Source organism: Bos indicus x Bos taurus, chromosome 4, assembly GCF_003369695.1.
Source record: "Bos indicus x Bos taurus breed Angus x Brahman F1 hybrid chromosome 4, Bos_hybrid_MaternalHap_v2.0, whole genome shotgun sequence".
Classification (NCBI taxonomy): domain Eukaryota; kingdom Metazoa; phylum Chordata; class Mammalia; order Artiodactyla; family Bovidae; genus Bos; species Bos indicus x Bos taurus.
The window spans coordinates 106199200-106223289 of record NC_040079.1 but is presented as its reverse complement, the minus strand read 5'-3'; the positions used below and the strand labels follow the sequence as shown (position 1 = coordinate 106223289).

At 43.3% G+C, this 24090-nt stretch overlaps 1 protein-coding gene across 3 annotated transcripts in view; it reads right to left on the bottom strand.

Moving 5' to 3' along the window:
* The window catches only part of SLC25A13 (solute carrier family 25 member 13), a 231183-nt gene that overhangs the window by 76667 nt on the left and 130426 nt on the right, over nucleotides 1–24090 (bottom strand). For 2 of the 3 annotated variants that reach the window (XM_027540105.1, XM_027540108.1), the window contains exons 6-11: nucleotides 15875–16021; nucleotides 13327–13465; nucleotides 12236–12329; nucleotides 11947–12031; nucleotides 8509–8596; nucleotides 7876–8034 (exon numbers count right to left, since the gene is read on the bottom strand). In XM_027540105.1, the coding sequence (XP_027395906.1) occupies nucleotides 7876–8034; nucleotides 8509–8596; nucleotides 11947–12031; nucleotides 12236–12329; nucleotides 13327–13465; nucleotides 15875–16021 (712 nt within the window). The remainder of the gene's footprint in view (nucleotides 1–7875; nucleotides 8035–8508; nucleotides 8597–11946; nucleotides 12032–12235; nucleotides 12330–13326; nucleotides 13466–15874; nucleotides 16022–24090) is intronic. The other variant, XM_027540106.1, reaches the window with a different exon arrangement.

Sequence of the window (24090 nt, the reverse complement as noted above, 5' to 3'; positions counted from 1 at the left end):
ACTCTTAAGTTCCTCGTTAGTAAACCAAGGATGCTAATTACGACTCACTGGTTTATTATGATAATGGTATGAGTAACTGCATATAAAGAGCCAGATACTGTTCACAGCCTAGACTGTGTATTCCGAAAAGGTCACGTTTCTACCTATCTGTTCATGGCATATTCTTGATTCTCCTCTTGCATCTAAGAGGCAATTCATCCTGAAGAGTGCTCCCAGTCAAGAATGAGGAAAGTATGGGAGCACGGAATTAGGGGAGTGTGACGGGAGTAAAATGCTCTTCCCCGTGGCTATGCCCCCAAGCTTAGAAGCACTGACAGCGTCCAGCAGCACCACGTTCTTTAGCAAAAGTGAGGAAGCAGTACAGACATAACACCACATCTTCAGCTACATTTTCAGCTAAAATAAAATGTCTTAGCTAAGAACTTAAACAGTTTTCAACCTCCGATGATGAGCCACTTTTTGCTATGTAATTTCTCTTGAGGGGCAGAAGAGCCAGGTGATTAACAGCATGGAGTCTGAAGCCAGGCTGTTGGGTTTAAATTCTGACTCTTGTTATTTAGTAGCTGTGCAGTAGTAATTCAGTTACGCCCACCTCCCTGAACCTCAGTTTCCACATCTGTAGAATGGGGATAAGCACAGTATGTGCATGGGGCAGTCCTGAAGACGAAACAACACACACAAAACCCTCGGAAGTGTATCAGCACACAGTAAGCACTCTAGATGTGTGTTTTGGTTGTTGTTCTTTATGCTCATCATCATCACCATCCTCCCCCTCCTTCAGGGAAAGTGAAAGTGAAGTCCCTCAGTTGTGTCCGACTCTTTGTGACCCCATGGACACCAGGCTCCTCCGTCCATGGGATTTTCTAGGCAAGAGTACTGGAGTGGGTTGCCATTTCCTTCTCCAGGGAACTTCCCAACCCAGGGATCAAACCCAGGTCTCCCACATTGTAGACAGACGCTTTACCATCTGAGCCACCAGGGAAGTCTGGTGTCCTTCAGAGAAACTGGCTCTAAAAGGCTGAGCAGCGTCTCCCCAGTCCCTCACAACGTGGTGCCTGTGCAGTGGCTGAGCTGAACGTGGCCCCACTCCGCCTCTCAAAACAAGGCTCTCTGCCCCTCAACGCTCACTTTTCCCCTGTTCACCCTAGTGGACTTGCTCCTCCAGCTTCCTTCTCTGGTCTACAAAGGCATTTCTTCCAGCCCATTCTGCATGTTTTTCTGAGTGCCAGCTCACACTGGGCTGGCAGGCTGCATGGCTGGGCCCTTTCCCACCGCACAAGAAGGGTGGCTGTGCTGGGGTGGGAACCCATGTCTGCCTCTCAAATGGGAGAAGGCACTGGCCGGCAGAGGCGAACTGCAGGTTACAAGCTGGTGAACAAGTGGGAGTCAGGGCCCAGCTGGGGAACGAGGCTCAGAGAAAGCAGTGGGTCAGGGACTGGGCTGACAGTCCAACCACTATAACCATCACATGGCAGGTGTCCCAACAGATCACTCTGGACAAGACACGGGGGAGCACAGAGGATGCGGGGCCATGATAAGGGAGAAATCTCATCACATCACTTCTGTATCAGCTCGGACAAAAAACAAATTCCAAAGTGACCGGCCCAACCTGGAGAAAGGTAGCTTAGAGCATGTAAGGTGGGGTGGAAGGCAGGTAGGGCACAGACAGGCTGCAGGGCTGGTAGACGATGTTAATGCAGAAAATACTCCTATTGCTGTGGCCGGAGCCACATCCAGCGCCCTTCTGTTATCTAATTTCAACCCCGAGGCGACCCCTCCGAGGTTAAATTCTTAGCCTCCTGACCTCTGCACGGAGGTCCCTCTACTTGCTCCCATCTTCCCAGACAGCCTGCCTTGCTTTCAACATCAGATTAACCTTTATTCTGGAGCTATCAGCGCCCTGCACACCCTGCCTCACAGCTTTTATTCCTGCTCCTATTTCCATGGCCTTCTCTCTTCACTTGTTCAAGCTTTCTTCCCTCCTCCCTTCCCCTGTGTCTGTCTGTTTTTGATTCATACAGCCCCCAGGCATGAGGCACCCCCCCAACCCCCACCAACTACACTATCCCCTTTCATGGCCCTTCTTGCAATCCAGTTTTCCACCGGCTCTCAGGGTGTCACCCCAAGGCAAGTGTATGGTGTATGGTATAGCAGGGTGCATGGCAGATATTAAGATTTAAATGCTTATCTGGGTTAGATGCTTTTGTTCAAAATGTCAAGAATCATCTGCTATTTTAGCTATGGCTCGGGATGGCTTTGGGAGACTGAGTGTTAAAGCACAGAAGGATGATATTGTCATGGTCTAGAAAAACCATGGTTCCTGGGAGTCCTCCTTGGGAACTTCCTAGAAGATCACTGGGAAGAAGAACCATATACCTTTTTTCCCCGAGTTTTTCACTCTGGTATATAGCAACTTTTGGGGTCCTGGTTATCTTTTTTTCTATCTAAACTTCCTGGGTGCTGAGATTTTGTCTATTGCCTTTGTCATTGCCCTCAGCAATGGCAATGAAAAGTGAAAGTTTTAGTTGCTCAGTCTTGTCCGACTCTTAAGGACCCCATGGACTGTAGCCTGCCAGGCTCCTCTGACAACGGAATTCTTCAGGCAAGAATACTGGAGTGGGTAGCCATTCCCTTCTCCAGGAGATCTTTCCAACTCAAGGATCGAACCTGGGTTTCCTGCATCGCAGGCAGATTCTTTACCATCTGAGCCACCAGGGAAGCCCTAGTAAAGGCCGTAGCTAGCTATAAATGATCATCCTTGAGGCCTGGAACTAATTTGTTCGCTAATTAATCTTTTCTTCTCCAGGCTCTGCCTAGTTTCCTCTTTCCCAATTTTCTAAGCTCCTCACTGTTCTCCATCAGGCCCTCTCCAGCCTCTGACGATCCACTCCCATCCACCCCAGTTGCAAGTTGCCATCACCTCAGTTTCCCCTTTGAAAGCTCTGTGCTCATGGTAGACTTCTGGAGATTTGATTACCCAGCTCAGGAACTGTCCAAGCTTTCTGTTCATTTTTGTTTGATTTCCTACAACCAAATATCTGCTTTTTGATCTAGTCACAACTTATCGCCCTAAATGAAAACGTGCAGAAACTGGCCAAGAAAATAAGGAGCAGAACAAGCCATTCTGCACGCATGAGAAGTGCTGGTGGACACGGATGGACACTATGACTCAGCACAGTGCACAGATTCACTGTGGTTTGTGCCAAGACGCCTGCCTTCTTGTAGGACCTCCAATTGCTTTATTTTGGTGTTGGGATTTTTGGACTTATTTTTATCCACAAGGATTAAAGAAGGGATCCCACTGTGGATCCATATAATTTGGAGCCTCCCCTCTATAGAACCACAAGCCACACCCAGGAGACCTAGCTTAAACTAGCTGTCCAACAACACCTCCTTCTAGAATGCAAGCCTATCAAAAACTTCCTGAGATATCACCACAACATCCTCTAGATGTCACCTTGAGAACATTCCAGGATGGAAGATGACTGCTTTTGCAGCACACAGACAACCTGAAATAGATACATTTAAAACTCTGCAAGCCTGGTCCATGGGCTGATTAAAAAACATCCTCTTTTTTTTTTTTTTTTTTCCCTTGCTAATTGCCTTAAAGACTAAGTAGTATTCCAAATTAAGTTTAAATCATAAAATTATCTAATTTCCTTTTCTGGCAGATTTTCCTCTTTTCCCCGGCAAAAGCAGAAGTAAAAACTAAAACCTTCCTTTAAGAAGTATTTTTCCTGAATCCATCCTTTTCCCCATGGTCTTCCCGCCCCAAAACATTTTCCAATTTCTAAGGGTACTCATCTCATTACTTGAAGCATCTGAGGGAGGAAAGTGTGGCAAAAATTTAAAGGCAGAAATTAGTTATCCCTGGAACGTTAAGAGCATTTAATTATGGATGATCACCCAATCAATCGTTTCTCTTTAATAAGCCAAGTCTACAGCCGGCCAATAACTGATTCATCTGGTCATGCGGTTCATTCAAATCAAATGAGCTGTCAGGTAATTCATTAAGGATTTTAAACACCTCGGTGCATTAAATCAATCTGCAGACTGGGGAGGAAACAGAGGAAGACTTTTACAAGTGACTTCAGGGAGATGTGGATTATCTTGGGTGTTATTTCCTGTGATACAGATATACTTAGCCTAGGGGGCCTGAATTTCAAAAAATACAGGCCTAGAAAAATCAATTAATTTTCCTGTAAAGAAAAGTAAAGTAGTCTGTATTACAGAGAATGGTTGCAGGGTCAGTCTCATAGGATTTCTAAGGGGATCTTTTGTAACCACCAAACTTACCCAAAGTTAAGAGACTCTGATGGACAAAGAAGCCGGGAAGTGCACAGAAATATGGGGAGAGGACCTCACCAACTCACAACACTAGAAGCCCTTGGACTCAGCATCCATGGAGGGACAACACGAACAGTCCCCAGAGCTGCGTTATCAGTAGCCTCCCTGATTATGATCGGATAACTTCCAGGACCGTGAGCGATGCTGGCAACTGCCAGAGAAAGCACAGAGGAAAACAACTCGTGCTGAAAGCGTTCTTTAAAAATAACAATCACTTGTGGAGTTCCATGAGAACTACTTCTAAATACAAAACAGCTCCCTTTAGAATCCTGTGTTCTCACTGTAAGAAGGAAAAAGAGAGAGATGCTATATACTTTTTCTCCAAATATACACAAAGCTAATTTTAAAATAGGGGAGAGAACTTACTTCTGCAATATCCCCAAATTATCCTCCTCAGGAAATATTAGCAATTATATATGTCCTGATGCAGAAAAATTACATGTTAAGCAAAATTCCACAATAGGAAAAAATAGGCTCAATATTTTGAAACATGTTTATAAATTAGAGATGTACTCTGCCACCTTTTCAAGTATTGCTAGGTAGAGTGTGCACAGCAGCATTTCTAAATTCTCAGAATTAAAATTTAACTGTTTTCCCCTGGAATATTAAATTTTTAAACAATCAAATTACATTGAATAGGAAATTTATAGTCAAAGAATCACATGTGGGTGATTATTGCTTGACTTTGTATACAAAAGTTAGAATACGGATTCTCAGAAATAGTTGGGGTTTTTCTGTTTCTATTACCATTTTTTTGCTGGTAATGACAGTTTCCCATTTTCATCTGATCCGTCTCTTATTCAATGATAAGCATTTGCAAATATGCAGTTACATCTAATTATTAATCAATGATTATGTGCAAGGCACAAAAGGGAATTAGTCCCCAGCCAATCAAGAATAGGAATAATTCATTTATGAAGATTATAAACACTTTTTCAAAAACACTGCCAATCACCTCTTTGCTCTCAAGATCCAAATTACAAAACAGAAACTAAAAAAGTTTTACAGTACATCTTTTGTTCTAAAATTATCAACTAGAAGAGATAAGAAGTCAGGGAGAAATGAACGTAGGTGACTCCCAGCATTCCTCATCTTGTATTCACACTCTACTCATCACTTCTGACAAGAGCACCCCTTGGGGATCAGACACCCCACACAGGTTAGATAAATGGCTCTTTCTAACCAGGAAAACGAGGAGGAGTCGCCTCTTTGGTGTTCAAAGGGAGTCTCCATGTCTATCTAGTAGGCGGACACAGCCCCCTTCCCTGAGGAGTTAAAACCAGTTCCTCCAGTCTCTCCGATGTAACTGAAACAGCATGAGGTTTATGGGATGGCCCAGAGCATCTCAGAAATCAGGTACACTTCAAGCTGTTTTGTCCATGGGGTCAAAAGGACAGGTCAAGGAAGGAATTCCAGGTGCTACCAAGAATCAGGAGCCACCAGGTGTGGTCAGCGAGGAAAGAGAAGGGACTCAAAATTCAAGTGAACCAGGTCAACACGTTAAGGGCATTCACAGGACAGAAATTATTTCCTCACAATTCTAAGGCACCCTTGACGTTTAAACCAGTACCAAGGGAAGCCCACAGACTAGCGTTGTCCAGCTTGAGGTTCAAAACTGTCCCCGCAGAAAACAACCCATGTGAACAGGTAAAGTGGTCGCCTTTGCTTGAATCACTCAGTGCAAAGCAGGAACTGCGACATTAACCTTGTACTACTTGGGGGGACTTTTCATTTGCAAGGCTTGTTGTCACTAGGAGGGGGAAGTATTTCAGATGGAAGGCAGTGACCCTGTAGGGGTCATCATCAATCACCTGGGGTCAAAGACCTTCCCAATTGGGAGAAGAGGCAGGGGGTGAGGGAAAGAGGGCAGAGAAAGATCAAAAGGCCTTTGATGGAGGTTATCTACCTGCACCAAAGAACCTGCAAAACGGAGCTTCTCTGGAGTTTGAAACCCCCTCATGTCTAAGGTGAGAGATTTTAAGAGGGGTCTTTGTTGTTGATTTTTTTTTTTTTTTAACTTGGGTGCTTAAGAAGAAGACTGAAGTCAGCAGATGGCAGAAGAGGCCTAGCGGCACAGGCTTACACGGCTGCCAGTTTCCGGGTCTGTCTCTGAAAGTATTAAATACCATTTTCTTCTTCGAGAGCAAGTACTGGTTGGGTAAGGGAGGGACCGCCCCCCCTACCCCCCCCATCCCCCCACACACACCTTGCATCTGCCAAACGGCAACGTGGCTCAGCTGGAACTGTCTCACAACACTAGATTTTAGCTGAGGCAGATACCTTTACTTCTTTTCTCTTTATGCAAAGCAATCACAGACGGAGGGGCTGGGAAGTTAAGTAACGGCTTTTAGGCCAGTGGTCAAGCAGTCAGTGTCTGTGGGGTCCTTTGTGATGATCCTTTTGATCACATACTTCTTGTTACTTTTCTTGTTGCTTAAATGAGCCTCAGATGTTGAAAGGAACAGCTGGATAGAGGAGGAGTACCTGGCTAGAGTGGCATGTGAATCAGCTCCGCTGGGGACAGAGTCTGAGGAAGGGAAAGTGGCAGCTTTAACTCAGAAAAAGACACTGAATGATGATCCAGGGGCTAAGACTCCGGGGTCCCAGCGCAGGGGGTCCCGGTTGGATCCCACATGCCACAACTAAGCCCAGGCACAGCCAAGTGAATAAACAAATATTTGAGGTGTGGGGGGGTGGCACTTCCCAGGTGGCGCTAGTGGTAAAGAACTTGCCTGCTGAAGCAGGAGACAAAAAAGACGCAGGTTTGATCCCTGAGTCAGGAAGCTCCCGTGGAGAAGGGCACAACAACCCATTCCAGTGTTCTTGCCTGGAGAACCCCAAGGACAGATGAGCCTGGTAGGCTACAGTCCATGGGGTCACAAAGAGTAGGACACACGACTGAAGTGACTGAGCACACACACTGCAGGTCCAGGGGTTAAGAACCCACCTTCCAATGTAGGGGATGCAGGTTCGATCCCTGGTCAGGGAACTAAGATCCCACATGTTTAAGGGCAACTAAGCCTGAATGCTACAACTAGAGAGCCTACACTCTATAATGAAAAATTTTTAATATAAAAAAAAAAAATACAGTGAAGGAAGGAGGGCTGCACTGAACCCCTGGTTAGAGGCTTGATGGACGATTTTGTGGAATATTCAAGGAGAATCATTGTCCCAAGTAAGCTCTGTCCTATCCCCCAGCTGCCTTTCCCTGTTAACTGGTGAGTAGAGTTATTTCAAGAACACAAACAATATGAGTCTTTTAAAAACTTACTGGACATGTTTATAAAAATAATTATTTTTAAGAAACAAAACATACTGCAGAGCAATATAAATGGCTTTCAGATTATGGGCTGTTTTGATTCGCCATGCCCTAGAGCCTCCAGCCTACACCCATCAGCATGGATAATTGAGAATCTGCTGTATTTCCATTTTAACACAGTCTCTCTAATACATTTCAGGCATTCAGATGGAAAAACCAAACCTCTGACTACTATTTTACCTTTCATGAATTTAGCACATGGCACTAACCTCTATACAGTCCAAAGAAGCCTTCATAGCGCAGCACTTTCTTAAAACAGTCAAAGCTGTTTTTATACATAAGCTCTCCTACGAAAGAGCCGGTTGATCGTTGGTTCTGCATTCGAGTTTTTACCAGATCGATAGGATACACCGCAGTGGCTCCAACAGCTACAATCAAATAATACCAATAATTCAGAAGAAATTAAGGTCATAGGAAAGAAGGCGGTGGTCAAAGATAAGATTGCTGAAATAAAGAAATTGTGCACATGTAAATTTTAAAATGAACTTTCTACATCCTTAATAAACCACAGTGGCTTTCACTCAAGGGTCTCCTGATAAAAGGATACCACTGAGTTCAAATTTTAAAAAGCAGATCACTACAGCCTAGCCTCATTACTAACCAATATCTAGAAGCCCATCTGCAGACAGATGTGAAGAAAAAGCTACTTCTAAGTCCCTGATCAAATGCAGGGTACGAAGAAAAATTCCCCTTTGCTATTATCCCATCACATAGATACAGATTTGCTAACTAGCTTGGGAAAAGACCAGAGAAGGTTGTTTCCTTCGATATTTCAAAGTGGAAAAAAAATCAGAGGAAAAAGAAGAATAACAATGAACAATTTGCACTCATCCATGACTCACCTCCAGCAATAGAACCGAGACCAAACCTGTAGGCTGACTCTGCAATCTGCAGGAGAACTGGTCGAGATGAATCAACTGATGCCTTCTTCTTTGCGTACACAGGAATTGCAGAGTGGGAAGACAGGAGACGGAAAGGAAATAAAAAAAAAATGAGCATGTTATTTTATTTTTAAATTACAACTGCATTCTTAAACTCACGATACGGCTAAAATGTCAAAGAGGAAGAAGGTATGGTTAGATTTTTGTAAATTCAATAAAAAGTAATTATTGCCGTCAATTTTTAAAATCAAGTTTAAATGAAAGACACTACTGTGTCCCCCAAAATGTTATGAATATGAACTCATCTTCAAATGTTCAATCCGCATTAGTGATCAAAGAGAAATAAATTTAAAACCATTAATGAGACATCATTCTTCAACAAATTGTCAAACTGGTAGGTTTGGGGAGTTTTGTCTGTTTTTAATGGCAATGCCCAACCTGGCAGAAAATGACAAAAAACAGGGCTTCTCAAATCTGCCATTTAATCAAGTATACACTGAAGGGAAATTTGGCAATACACACTCAACGCTTAAAATGTACAAGTGCTTAAATTGACCCTGCAATTCTACTTCTAAAAAGTTAGGCTAGAAAATAATCGTCTATATAAACAAGGATCAAGCCACAATAATAATAAAAAGCAGTACTGTTTTAAAAAAAAAATTTAAAAAGCAGTACCATTTTAAGAGCAAAACCTCTGAGAATACCCAAAGGTCCAATAACAGAGGACTGGTTAAAAATAATGCTATAGCTCTAAAACAAAATTGCATGCCATTAAAAAACAATACTGTGAAAAATACTCAATGCTCAGAAAAAGTGTGCATCCAGGATTATAAAGAAAAAGCAGGCTAAAAACCAATATGGTGCGTAGACAGGTATTTATTATCTATTTCTGTCTACCTTTTAAACTGCTTGAAATGTTTCATGATTATCTTTTAAAACCAGTGTTGAAGACTGTGTGTGAATATGCTGTGCTTTTCATTAAAATTATTTTGGTGTATATATGCATATGAAAATAACACTAGCGTGCCGGCTGCCACATCACCCAGAGATACTCAATTATTTATAGTGGCTACAACTAAGTGGTTATATTACAGGTGATTTGATATTTTCTCTTTTTTGTCCATCTCTTCTAAATTCATACTTTGGGCCAGTCAGTTATTGTATTATTATTAGTGTTCTTTTGACCTACTATTCTTATGGTGTTTTTGATGTCAGAAAGTTTTAGAGTATTTCACGCCTCTGTCTACATAAATAAAACAGTAATTTTATGTCACACAGAGCTGTCACATGAGGGTGGCATATAGTTAGTGCTTAATAAATACCTGTTGAGTGAATAAATACATTCAATAAAATTTGTTTTTTCATAAGCCATGATAATTAAGATTGGTGAACAATGAAAATAATTACCCACCCCAACTATCAACCCACTGAATTTTAGCTGCTGTTAGTGGAGCACAAGTCTAATACAATGAGATAATTTGGAATCTCCTTCAAAATGAACTGAAAATAGCTTTATGCAGCAATATGCATTTTTAAGAAAGTAAAACATTTCTTCTGCAAATGCCATGGGTGCTTCCAAGGGTATCCCCATAAAGATGGATGACTTCCATCTATACCTGTTATGCACAGTAACTTCATTTTGACAGATGCGCCGGTAAGAAAGGCACTGCTTTATGTGCACAGATATAAGCTGGCAATATGAAAAAAGGTTCTGGCATCAAAACAGTGAGTGAAAATACTTTGAAAACAATGGGTTGATACCTACCACTAACACTAATTCATCTAAAGACAGACAAAACCCCAGACTTTCAGATAACTTTTCTGAAGCTAGACATGTACCATCCTCACAAAACGAATACTAGAAAGATTCCTCTTCCCACACTCCTCTCTCGCGGAGAAGAGTTAGCCCCCTAGCCTGGCAGGCGGGTGACCTCTGTTGCTTGCGTCTGCCAATGTTGTCAGGCCCGCCAGGGTTCACATAAGTAAAGAATATTCCAGGCAAGGCCCCAGTGAATTGCTCTGAACCTCCAAGCAGCAGCCAATCATTTCCTGCTGTAAACCTCATCAGTCTCATCGAACCCTTTCATGGACAGGATCAATAAGCACCCACCATCAGAAACTTGCTAAAGCTGCAGAGGGCATAGAGGAGAAATTGTGGGGTACCACTGCCACAGGAGAACAGAAGGAATCTTTTTTTGTAATTCTCTGCTTTTTCTTAATCCCCCGATTTCTACAGGAGCTAGCAGCACAGAGGCAAAGAGATAATCAAGTGGTAAGTGGTGTTTAAAAATCATAGGGAGGGGAGAGCGGGGCTGTGTCCCCCTCTCCATGTGATTCCACATTCCTCTCTCTTGCACTCGGGGAAATCGGCTTCCTCTTTTAACAGCGACCAGCTGGTTTTCCAGAGGTGCCTAGCGAGGGTTTGCTGAGCGCACGCCCACCACGCTGCACACAGACCCCGCCGCTGCCATCGGGTGGGAAAGAGCTGAAAGGAGGGCGTCCTGGCTCCAGGCCTGCCCGTCCTAAAAATGCAGCCCGCATCAACCCATTGTGGTCAAACTGGCGTCTCAGTACAGACCCGGAGCTCCCAGCCAAAAACTGTTAAGTCTCACAGGATTCAGAGATGGCTTTGCCTTAAAGGAGGTATTTTTCTGAAACGACGACGCTCGTCTGTGAGGGGATTTATTTTACAAACATCGTGGAAGCACAACAGACGCTCTGAAGGCTTTTATTCTCTAATCCCGATCTATAGAAAGTCGAGCAAGAGTTAAGCGTAAGGAGGTCCCAAGTCTTAGGTTTCTGACTCCTACAACTTCAAGAGATTGGTTTCTGTTAACCATAAAATAAAATTTAGCATTCCTCAAATTGTTTCCACATAACTTATGAATCCTTTCACAAAGAAAATAGGTCTAAAAGCCTTCAAACTATGACTCCAGACTAAACAAAATTATCTCATTTTGATATTCAGAAAAACGGCAGGCATGGCAGTCAGGCGGTGCCCTGATGGAGCTCCTCTCTGCGAGGCAGAGCCGGCCCTCGTCTCTCGACATGATGCTGGGACGTGACACCCAAAGCGGTCTGTGGCCCCAGCTCTGCCAGCCTGAGGCTGAGGGAAGGAGGAAAGATCTTCCTCCTCTTTGGGGAGGGTGAGGCTTCCCATGCAGCTAAGAAATCACCCCATCTTCTGCAGAAGAGAGCAAACGCCAGTTATCTGCTACTTAGAACATTTCTAAGTAAGTACTCTTTCCAGCCTTTTGAAATGGTCTGGTTTTCTTTTTTGTTGCAAAACAGAGAAACAGTAGGTCAGGAACCAGTGCTGAAAAGGCAACTGCAAGTGAAAAGGGGCTGTGGGGCCTTATCAAGGCAACACCAGGAAGCATGTGTGACCCTTCTGCCCACCTGCCTCTGGGCTTCAGCCAAGTTGAAGGGCAGAGTCCCCTCCTCCAGAGGAGCAATCCGTTCGATGTCGGCCAAGGTCATGCGTCTAGAAAGAAAAGCAAACGTAAGCAACAACAAAACAAACTAAAATTTAAGGTATGGAATTGTGAAATGTTCCTCTTCTCGTTTCCCACCTTTCAGAGTCATCTTTAATTTGGTTTCTTTTTCTCCAGGATTGCTGCCCTCCCCCTACTCCCACCTCCCAACCTCCCTTTATTAAGCTAATTAAAAGAAAAAAAGGCCAACTTACCCCCGTGGCTCATATAAATCTGCTAACTGAAACAAGATGTCAACTTCCATGGGTGTAACCTGACCAAATTTCTGAGCTGCCAGAACAAACTCCTCTGTATGGAAAAAGAGTTAAAAGGGAAAGATTCAAGAAGGAATAGCCACTAAATGCAGCATTAACTCAAGGCACTGGAATGAGCGAACATCACCAAACTTTATTATTAACAGTCACAGAATTCAAGTCAATCCAAATGGGGTAAGAACTCTTTCATTCATCTGGAAAGAGTGTGCAGAATGCTTGCTCGAATAGTGACTTTAAAAGGTTGGTGTCACCTGAAGGCTTTGAATAAATGACACAGGAAGCCATTCAGATTGTAAGTCAGGGAAAACCAGGAAGGAGATATGGAATTCCATACACATAGGTCCCAGGATATAATATTAATGAAGCTGTGGAATTCCAAAGGGAATTCTTGTTTTTTTTTTTTAAAAATCCCATTAAAATGCTGATATCTTGATCAAAGATTGTCGATCAGCACACACTGTCAGCAGTATAATTTTAAGAATTCCTTGTGTACTTTCGAAGGTCATTTGAGAGGATGTCAATTCAGTTTAGGTTTCATTAAGATTTGAAAATATTTAAGAAACTTTGGGGGCTTCCCAGATGGCACTCGTGATAAAGAACCCGCTTACCAATGCAGGCAACCTCAAGAGACATGGCTTTGATCCCTGGGTAGGAAGGATCCCCTGGAGGAGGAAACAGCAACCCACTCCAGTATTCCTGCCTGGAGAATCCCATGGACAGAGGAGCCTGGTGGCCTACGGCCCATAGCATTACAGAGTGGGACACGACTGAAGAGGCTTAGCGCACACACGAGAACCTTTACATGGTTCCCTCATTCAAAGACAGCCTTGGATTTATTTAAAATGTGCTGAAAATTGTTTCATTTGTTTCAGAGTGGAGAACACACAAGTACCAAATGGTTAATATGTGTCAATGAGATAGAAAACTAGGGACAGAAAACTCTGTAACATGAACTTTTGGTTGTCTTCTTCCCTCTAATAATACTTCACCAAGACACTCGCAGGCAAGAATCCAGATTTAGTCGCACTCACCCTTAGTCACCTCTACATCTTTCCTGTTGCCAGCCAGAGTGCTGTAGATCTTTCTAATGAGTTCCATGTTGTTCAGGAGCGAGTTAAATCCATTAAAATAGGAGAAACTAACTTGATGGGATGTGGTACCTCCAGCAGCCTCAAATAAGTTGAAAATAAGAGGGGGGGAGAAGAAAAATAAACAAAGGATTTATAGAATGAAGAAGATTCAGAAGTACGTATATCAAATGCTAGTTTTGGAAGTAATCAAAAAAGCATGTATAGCAAAAAGTGGCCAGAAGTATTTTTCTTTCACATTAAAAGAAAAAAAAAAAGCTATAAATGATTTTTAGAAGTAACTGCAACTAATCATGACCAGAACTTGTACTCTCCACACACAGGTCCTAGAAAACTAAATAAATACACATGTAGGATTATAACAACAGGACCAGTAGTAATTTACAGAGTTCAAATTTCCATTGGAAATGTTTTATAAGTTTGTTTATTTCATCTAATGAGCAATTCTTAAAAGCTTAGACATGCAAAACTGTATTATACACATGCCCACATGTGTATACTTATGCATGCAAAACTATTATACCAACACAACATGCTATGAGAAGTGGTTAATCTAACATTAATATCATGATTTGTCAAGTTACTTATAAGTAGTAATAAATAATCATTTAAGTACATACTTTGTATTGGTAGGATTTCCAGCAAACAAGCACATTATGATAAAATTATGAGATGTCATATGCTTTGATGGGGGTTAAGACTGGCCAGGACTCTTGATAATCAGAATTTGTAAGAAACCATATTTCTTCACAGGGATAAGGGAAACAGACAGCATGTCCATTATAAATGGAACTTCAGTTTGGGGTTTCAAATTCTATCCTTCCCTAACAAGGCAAAATATTTTTATTAGGAAAGCACTTCTTTATAAGGTAACAACCACATAAATCTTCACTTCATAAACGTTTGAAATAGCTGACGTGAGAGTTTAGATTGGGCTAGGGAAGGGAAGGACCAAGACAAGGAGCCAGCGTGCCAGAGTGGGAAGGCCTTATCAGAACACCATTATCTTCAAAAAGAGGGACCAGTGAAAATAAAGAGGAAAAAGGAAAAGCTACTCTGAGTTCTCACTTAAGGTAAGCATTATGGGAAACTCAGATGACGGCGAAACATTCAAAAAGTCCTCTCCCTGGGATTAACACAAGAAGAGTTACCATTGCATATGGGTCCCAAATCCAGGGGATCATCACAATTATCCGATAAGCTTTGGAAATTAGATATGAGGACTTCCCTGGTGCTCCAGTGGTTAAGAATCTGCCTGCCAATGCAGGCACCACAGGTTCAGTCTCTGTTCCAGGCAGATCGCACGTGCCGTGGGCCAGCTAAGCCCAGGTGCCACAGCTACTGAGCTCAAGCGTCCAGAGCCTGTGCTCCACACAAGAAGCCACCACCAGGAGAAGCCCGTGCACCGCAACCCGGGAGCAGCCCCGCTCACAGCAACTGGAGAAAACTCATGACAGCAATGAAGACCCAGCACAGGCAAAAATGAGCAACTAAATAAAGTTAAAATATTTTAAAGAAAAAGAAATCAGATCACCACTGTGGATGGTGGATCAGCAGGCCTAGAAAAGACCTCAGAATATGCACTTTTAATAACAATCCCTGATGATTCTTAAGCTCCATGATCAAGGCTTGGGAACCACCACCATGGAATGTTCCAGGATACCCTCAGGAACCATGAGGGAGAAGAGTGGCTGGACCCCCACTAGAGGAGAAGCTCCACAACAGACGGCAGCAGAGACCTGCCCACCACATGGGCCACTGTTGCCTCAACACACAGGGTGCATGAATGACTGAATCCAAGGCTTAGAGTTGCTATTCTGCCGACTCCTCAAATATATCTATGTGCACTTTTTTTTTTATTTTAAGGTTTTTATTTTAAAATACCTTTTCTTGGAGAACTTGTAAAAGTGAAGACAAGCATTTGCCATATCTCAAAATATAAAGCAAACTAACATGCAATTATATAGCTGTTTTTCCTTTTTTTAAAAAATTCTAGTTAATACATTTCTTTAAGATATTTCATACTATCCAGGTAACAAATTAAGATACTCACTAACACCCACAAAGCACTTCCTGTAACTTTGGTAATGGATGCAATACCATTGAGCAAAGAAGAAAATGTCAGTGCTTAAACAGAAAAAAACTCTACATAATTTATAATACTTGTTCTTACAATTCCTTATCTACTGAGCTTATACCAGATAGAATAAAGTATTTCATTAGGGCAAATTACAACTTGGGGGGAGACATAAATTGGGAGATTGGAATTGATATAGACACACTACTATACATAAAAGAGACAATAACTACTGCACAGCATAGGGAACGCTACTCAACATTCTATAATGACCTCTATGCAAACAGACTCTTAAAAAGAGTTGATACACAAATATGTATACCTGATTACCTCAGCTGCATACCTGAAATGAGGACAATGTTGTAAATTAAAGTATACTCCAGTAAAAATTAAAAAACAACACCCCCTACTTACTGCTACTAGACATTCTTCTACAAAAGGCGTCAAGACGTGAGGGCGAATGGTGACCATGATATCCCGGAAGTCAATGGCTGTGACTTTTCCAGTTCTGGCACTGTCCCTCTGAACAAAGGCTTGCTTTGCATGTTCCAGCTGTATTTCCTACAAATAAAGAAGGTAAATGTATATGTATGGCTGAATTCCTTTGTTGTTCACCTGAAACTATCATAACATTGGCTTCCCTGGTGGCTCAGACGGTAAAGAATCTGCCTGCAGTGCAGAAGACCTGGGTTTGATCCCTGGGTCAGGAAGATCCCCTGGAAGAGGAAATAGCAACCCACTCCAGTATTCTTGCCTGAAGAATTCCATGGATGGGCTACCTACAGTCCACGAGGTTGCAAAGAGTCGGATGTGACAGAGCAACTAACACACACGCCACAACATTGTTAATTAGCTATGCTGCTGCTGCTAAGTCACTTCAGTCGTGTCTGACTCTGTGCGACCCCATAGATGGCAGCCCACCAGGTTCCCTCGTCCCTGGGATTCTCTAGGCAAGAACACTGGAGTGGGTTGCCATTTTCTTCTCCAATGCATGAAAGTGAAAGTGAAGTCGCTCAGTCGTGTCCAACCCTCAGCGACCCCATGGACTGCAGCCCTCCAGGCTCCTCCGTCCATGGGATTTTCCAGGCAAGAGTACTGGAGTGGGGTGCCATTGCCAATACAAAATAAAAAGCTTAAAGTTTGGAAGAAAAAAAAAAGGTGAAATTATTTGTATTTCTCAGTTACTATAAATGACATGTATGGACGTGAGAGTTGGACGGTGAAGAAAGCTGAATGCCGAAGAATTGATGCTTTTGAACTGTGGTGTTGGAGAAGACTCTTGAGAGTCCCTTGGACTGCAAGGAGATCCAACCAGTCCATTCTAAAGGAGATCAGTCCTGGGTGTTCTTTGGAAGGAATGATGCTAAAGCTGAAATTCTAGTACTTTGGCCATCTCATGCGAAGAGTTGACTCATTGGAAAAGACTCTGATGCTGGGAGGGATTGGATGCAGGAGGAGAAGGGGACGACAGAGGATGAGATGGCTGGATGGCATCACTGACTCGGTGGACATGAGTTTGGGTAAAGTCCAGGAGTTGGTGATGGACAGGGAGGCCTGGCATGCTGCAATTCATGGGGTTGGACACAACTGAGCGATTGAACTGAACTGATAAATGAGTGTTCAATTTCAAATCAGGGTGAAGAAACAGACATTATATCTTGAATTACCGAGCCCCACACTTGTTCAATAGCATCCCCAAGTTATTATCTCCTTCCAAAGAGGAAACTTTGCTCAGACTGGTGAATATGTCTTGAGAAAGTACATCCCCCCCTTAAATCTCTTACCCAAAGAAACCAAATCACTTCTGTTCGAGTCCAAAGACACGAGGAAAATAAAAACTAGAATGAGGCTTGGTAGGCTCAAAGAGGGCTTCCTTGGTGGCTCAGATGGTAAAGAATCTGCCTGCAATGCACGAGACCTGGGTTTGGTTCCTGGGTTGGGAAGATCCTCTGGAGGAGGCCAAGGCCAACCCACTGTATATACGTGCCTGGAGAATCCCCATGGACAGAGGAGCCTGGAGGGCTACAGTCCACGGGGTCACAAAGAGTCGAACACAACTGAGCAACTAAGCACAGAACAGCACACGCTCAACGATCTGGCCAAACCCTGCTTAGGTGATGCAAGTGATCAAAGGAAAACCAGTTAAAAGGACATTAACCTCTCCCCAAAGAAGAGAGAAAAGTTCTTAATGGTAACGTGGTTCACAAACACGTGATGTAACAACAGATTGAAAAGGGTGGTTCTGTTCCGGAAGATGCTATTCCTCTACATTACTGGTGTCTGGGGGTGGGTGAAGCCTTTGTATGTGGGCTTTTCTGTGCATTCCTACCCTCTTTCCACCAGATACTACAGCCCCTTTCCAAGGCCACGGCAATCAAGAATGTCTTCAGGGAGGGCCTTATGTCCCAACTGAGGACCAACGCTCTAAAATTAGGAATTGGATGGTACGTGGGTCAGAGATGGCCAAATTGAGGCAGTGCCGCTGGATGTATGTTTTAATTCGTATGATCTATGGATAGAGAGCCCAATCTTAAGATCTGTTTTGATATTCCCAGAGATAAGTGTATACACACAATAAAACACAGCCTCCCATCAGAACCCAGCATGTGCCATGTAGGAGGTGCATTCCTTCTGCAGAGACTCTTCCTCACAACACTCTGCCCATTTCCCAAATGGGCCCTTGGAGTGAGATCTCATCTCGATGAAATGAAAAGGCATCATGGATAAGGGTTTTGAGGACCTTAAATTGTCTGAAGTTTAATAAACTTTATTAGATGATAATGAGGAGTTAATAAATACTGAAAATGATAGAAGCTGGAGTGAGAACATGGCAGGTCATTATTCCCTTACCTTTACTTTTGTGCAGTTTGAAAGTGTCTACAATAAAACCTTTTTAAAGACAAAACAACAGTAAGAACCAGAGTTCTAATTCTATTGAAAAGCCTCTTTTCAGTTACACCATCTGCCAGTGCTGGCCAGGCCCATCCCTGCTGGAACTCTTGCTGGGACCTAATCTTTCTAGTGCCTCTTCCACTCACTCCTTAAATGGGAGGCACCAATCAGCCCTCTGTCCTCGGGTCCTAAATGAACTCTCCTCTGCAAAGAACTCCCCTCCGCAAAGAACTCCCCTCCCTAGGTCTTCTTTTAAGACCTCTCATGGGTCTTGATTCCCAGATCCAAGTGTCTCACTCCTATCTTCTGCACCAGAATCCCTGACAGCTTAGAGAATCTACCCATGGGGTATCTTGTAAAGGCCACAGAACTCCACGTCACTCAACATGCTGTTGGGTGTCCCCCACCCAGGCCTCAAATCTTGTCTCTCTCCTGTGTCCCAAACTTCATTATTAGCATCTTGTTTTCCTGGTCATCTACCTGGAAAACGGTCATTTTCAATTCTTCAAGCTTCTTTCCCTCAGAGTAAACCAGTTACTAAATTAAGTCACTTAGACCTTTGAACGTTCACTCAAATGCATCTTCTCCTTTTCATTCCTGACACCACACATTCAAGCCCTCCTCAGAACACGGCTCAATGGCCACCATGAGCCCAACTTTTCAGTCTAGCGCTCTCTCTGATCTCTGCATGCCCCTTGCACACGTCAACAGCTGCCTTTAAGCATCTCAAACCTGACTCCTACCACCTCTGCCCGAACCCTTTCATCATAAAGATCTGTCTCCAAAGCAAGACTCTTGAGACACTACAAGGCGTTACTCTCAGCCTGGTCTCCAGTACCCAGGCCCAGCCCAGCCAGACCTTCCACACACCCAGGCCTTTGTCCACACTCTTTCCTCCGCCTGGCACAGACCGTAGCCTTCTTCTCTAGCTCCTGAAATCCTCCTACTTGGTAGCTCAAATGCCACCACTTATGTAAATATAACCAGGCCTCCTAACTGAAAATAACTGATCTGATCGCGTGGTCTCCTGCGTGGCCCTCAATTATAAGACTTGTCTTATTCCATCCTACATTATCATCAGTTGTTTGCATTCCTGTCTTTCCCCCACCTTGCTGTGCCCTGCTCATCCTCCTTGCGGAGTGGGCAGAATGCTTTAGATATAGTAGGCACTCAATAAACCACAGACGTATCATCAGTGATATGAAATTGTATAAAACCAATTGAGTGAAGAAATTACAATGTATTGAACAAAAAGGAGTCCTCTGTACAAATGTCTCCAATTTATGAGGAAGGATGAAACCAACTGTTAAACACCCTGTAGTGAAAAATGACCACAGTATGTATTCAATTGGAAGTAAATGAACAGAGTCTTTGAATTGCCAGACCCACTGCTAAAACTATCGTAAGCCAAGATTACTCTCGACAATACCAGAACGGGTGTTCAGTTATTTACCACTCCCCCTAGTTTACAACTAAAGTAGTCTTGGGGATCCTCAGATCATTATACCCAAAACAGTATCACTTTCCCTGGCCGCTCCCCCTCCTCAGAGAGCAGGAAGCCACCACGTTGTGACCAACCTGTCCGGAATGTTGAACTGGGAAATGGACACCCAGCTGGGGGCTGATGCTCCCGTTACAGGACGGGGGTGCACTGGTAACGTGGACGAACACCGTCACCATGCACTTTGGTGCTCAATTAATTGTAAGCAGCAGGGACCCCGCAATCATTGGGGAAGAAAGCACTTTCAACCCTAACGGAGAACTTGAGAATGCATTTCCAACAGTTCTTAAGAGACTGGGAACACTATAAATTCCATGAAAAACGTGAAGGCAGATCATGCAGTTCTCTATTAATAGTAGGAAATAGTAAAAATGTTCAGCTATGTGTTTCCCTAAACTTAAAAGTAGCTTACTGAAGATGGGGCCGGCCTTCTGAAGAACATCTGTTTATGTCATGACTGTTTCTTGCTCTGGGTAAGGAAATGAAAACTATTACCTGAAACAATAAAACAGCAACAGTAACAGCATTTCGTGAGCATGCATCACCTGCCAGATTGTTCTAAAGTACTCTGTAGTAATAGACTCATTTAATGTTCACAGCACCCCTCCGATTTAGGAACCGCTCTTAACCTTACTGCAGCAGATGAGGAAATGGAGATCTCACTGACAGGACACAGCAAAACCGGACTTCAAGCCCAGGCGGTCCCACTGCCCTCACCTTGCCCCTCACACCACACCAGACTGCATGGGAGCCTGGGTGGCGCTGCTCTCAGGAACTGGATTACAAAACACTCTTTGACACTTTGGAGTCTTCAGAGTTATGAGAGGATGAGCTTTCAATTTGCTTTTAAATTATTCTAAGGCCCTAGATTTTTCTGTTGCCAACTTTCATGAGAAAACAAGATAGTTTCCGAAATTTTTTCATTAAGGCTGAAGTCTTTGATGTGCTGGCGATTGCCACAACGGTCTTCCTAACAACAGCGGAGAACCTGGAAGAGAGAAACCACGTCTACAAGGCCTTCTCCCGGCCGTGCACACAAGCAGAAGACTGAGGGGGAAAAAGATCAGTAAGGAGGCCTGGGGCAGCTAACACAGGGCCTCTATAAATACTGAACTCAAGAATCAACGACCTTTGAAACCAAGCCAGGCTCGCTACTTGCGGCAGAGGAACTTCTAAGTTCTCCTCTACAGCTGATTAAGGAAAATGTAGCCCTATTCAGTGAGGGCTGGACATATCTGAATCCGAAAGGGTAAGGCTGGGATGGAAAGCTTTTGGGATGCATGGTGTGCAAAGCATGGGTAGCTACTGGTCATTTTCAAATGCAAGGGGCCAGAACGGATCAACTCGCCTTGTGTGCGGGAGAGGGGAGAACAATGGGAGAAGCAATAGTTACATTCAAATATTTAACGGTTTAAAGGACTAACAGGTAAAAAGAAGTTAGACTGCCTCTCTGTTTTTTACAAAAGAAAATCGGTGGAGAGAAAATAAAGGGATCAGGTTTTGGCACAAAGCATAGAGGTATTTAATCTGCACAACTATTCAGCAATGAAATGGGCTACCGTGCAAAACAGCAGGTTCCCAGTCACTGGAAATATCTGTTCAACTACCAGCTGAGAAACACATGTCAAGGAATTTATTTTGATTTAGCTTTATTTAATACAGGGGGTCGTGGAAGCAAGATGTTATGATGATAAGAATCTTAAGTCTGGGACCGGAATGGGCAGAGCTCAAGTCTCAGTCGTGGTACTCCAAGTTGGCAGGACTTAGGGAGCACCCAGCAACACCATGCTGTACAGGGTGGTAAAACTAGACGTCGTGTGCAATAGGCACTTCATAAAAAGGAGCGTTAATTTTGGTCAAAGTGAATGGTTTAAAACCCTCTCCAATCCCTTCCAATATAAGTACTCTGGAGTCTTTAAAAAAAAATCCCTAGTAAGGAACAGCGGTTCTGCTAAATTATTCTGAACCAGCAAGAGGGACAGAGAGATGAAAACCAGTTAGGGCAGAGGGCGACAGAAACAACTGAAGGCCTGAACACGTCCTCCAGGCTGCGGGCTCTGCCAAGAACTTCAGAGACAGTACTTCATTCGAGTTTCACAATAATCCTGTAAAGTAATAACATCTTCATCTCCCAGAGGGACCTGAAGCTCACGGAGGTTAAGTTACTGGTCCAAAGTCACAGAGTGAGGAGAAAGCCAGGCTTCGCTCTCTACACCAAGGTATTACCAGATTCCAAAACTGAGATTTTAACTACTAACTTACGCTGCCTTGGGCAAAAGCTTAAAGGGGGATCATAAGTGATGTGGACAGATAACTAGAAAAGAGATTTTTAAGAAAAGTTTGGGTGGTGATTCATATCTAAAAATCAAACAAGAGTTTCTAAAAGAATTCTCACCTTGGAGAATGGGAGAATCTGCCACAAAAGAAAATGCTTCAGGGGAAAGAGATGAGGTCGATGACCATGAGGGAGAAACCTGGAGGGAGATGAGCTTAAGTTATAAACAAAAGTTAAGCAGAAACCAAAAAACGTCAGAGGCACATGTGGAAATATAAATCTGGGAAATGCAGACAACAGAATTTTAGAGGAAAAATGCCCCCAAGAGACCATGTTTACCGTTATTCAGTGTAGGTTATACTTCAGGGACAGTGCATTTTCCTACTTCACCACCTCAATAACCTTCTAAGGAGGGGCTGCCCGTCACCTCCATTTTGTAGCTGGAAAAACCAAGGAAAGGCCAGCTGGGGGCCGCATGACACTAAGGATGAAGCTGGATGTGCAGCGGGGTGGTCTGGCCCCAGAGCCGTATTCTTAACCTTCGCAGACTTCCTATTCCTTTTAGGGGAAGGCCTATAAAAACCACAAGGAAAAGGAAAAAGAAAAAAAAAGTTGTACCAATGGATGAGATCATCCTAGGATACACAGAAAGAGTGGGCAGATGACAAAAATAGAACCAATACCTATAGGAGTACAGACGATAAATCTGAGGGGCCTGAGACCCTGTGGAAAACCCAGAGAGCTGGGGTGAAGACAGCTCTACGGAGAAAGAGGGCTCTTATCAGTAACAGGCCACGGGGTGCTTCCTAAATGCTGCTGATGGAGCCAGGAGGGACTGTGCAGAGGAAGGGGGCTCCTTCATCTAAGGCCAGGGGGCCGCACCAGCACACAGCTGGGCCGTGGCCTCTAAGGCGGTCCTACCCCTCCGTGTGAAAGGAGGCTCCCTTTTTCTTTACATTTGCCAGTGAACTGTTTTTTGTTCCCTGTCTTCTGGGGCATAATGATTAATGGACTCGCCTTCTCCTCTAGCAGCTTCCAGCAACTTCAACACAACCATCAGAATGCTATAGGAAGTGGGGAAAAAATCAAACGCTTCAAAACTGCTGCTGCTGCTAAGTCGCTTCAGTCATGTCCGACTCTGTGCGACCCCATAGACGGCAGCCCACCAGGCTCCGCCGTCCCTGGGATTCTCCAGGCAAGAACACTGGAGTGGGTTGCCATTTCCTTCTCCAATGCATGAAAGTGAAAAGTGAAAGTGAAGTCGCTCAAAACTGCTAGCTGTACAGAAATACACTTATACAGGGCTTACACCACTTTTGGCTTAACGTTCATGCTTCTAACAGTTCAGGCCTGTCATTTCCTTAATAATTTCCAATTGGGTATATTTTGAATGCAGAAACTCTCTCTACTTCTATTCAGAGACATAAGTTTGTGTTTCAACCTCAACAATGTATCAGGAACCAAAGAAGCAGGGAGGGGGGAGCACAAAAAAAGACCCCTTTCATTTTTTGTGTTTTGTACAGTTTTGAAATTAAAAATAAATATCTAAAACTTTAATAAAAACAGGGACTATCAACAAGGATTTGTATCAAATTTATACTGTTAAAATCAAAAAAACTCCTTTGGAAAGTGTTGCTGTAAGAATTCTGAGGAAAATGCAGGTTAATTATTTATGAAAACGAGGAATAAAAAGGTGTAAAGAAGGTTTGCTTACAAAATATGGTATCATATTTTGCTCAATTTCAAATAAATTCTATGTTACATCAAGTATCAGGACCTGTACCGCTTAATATGTTAAGTATCATTTTCATAATCCTGTGCTAACTCAGAGGAAAAAAATTCTAGTTAAAATAAAAATCCATATATTTTTAAACTGAATCAAAAAGAGAATCTGGCACTGGAGCAGGTAGAGAAAGCAGCTGTTCCCACTGCAACGTTTTTCTGTGCTGCCCACATTCAGCC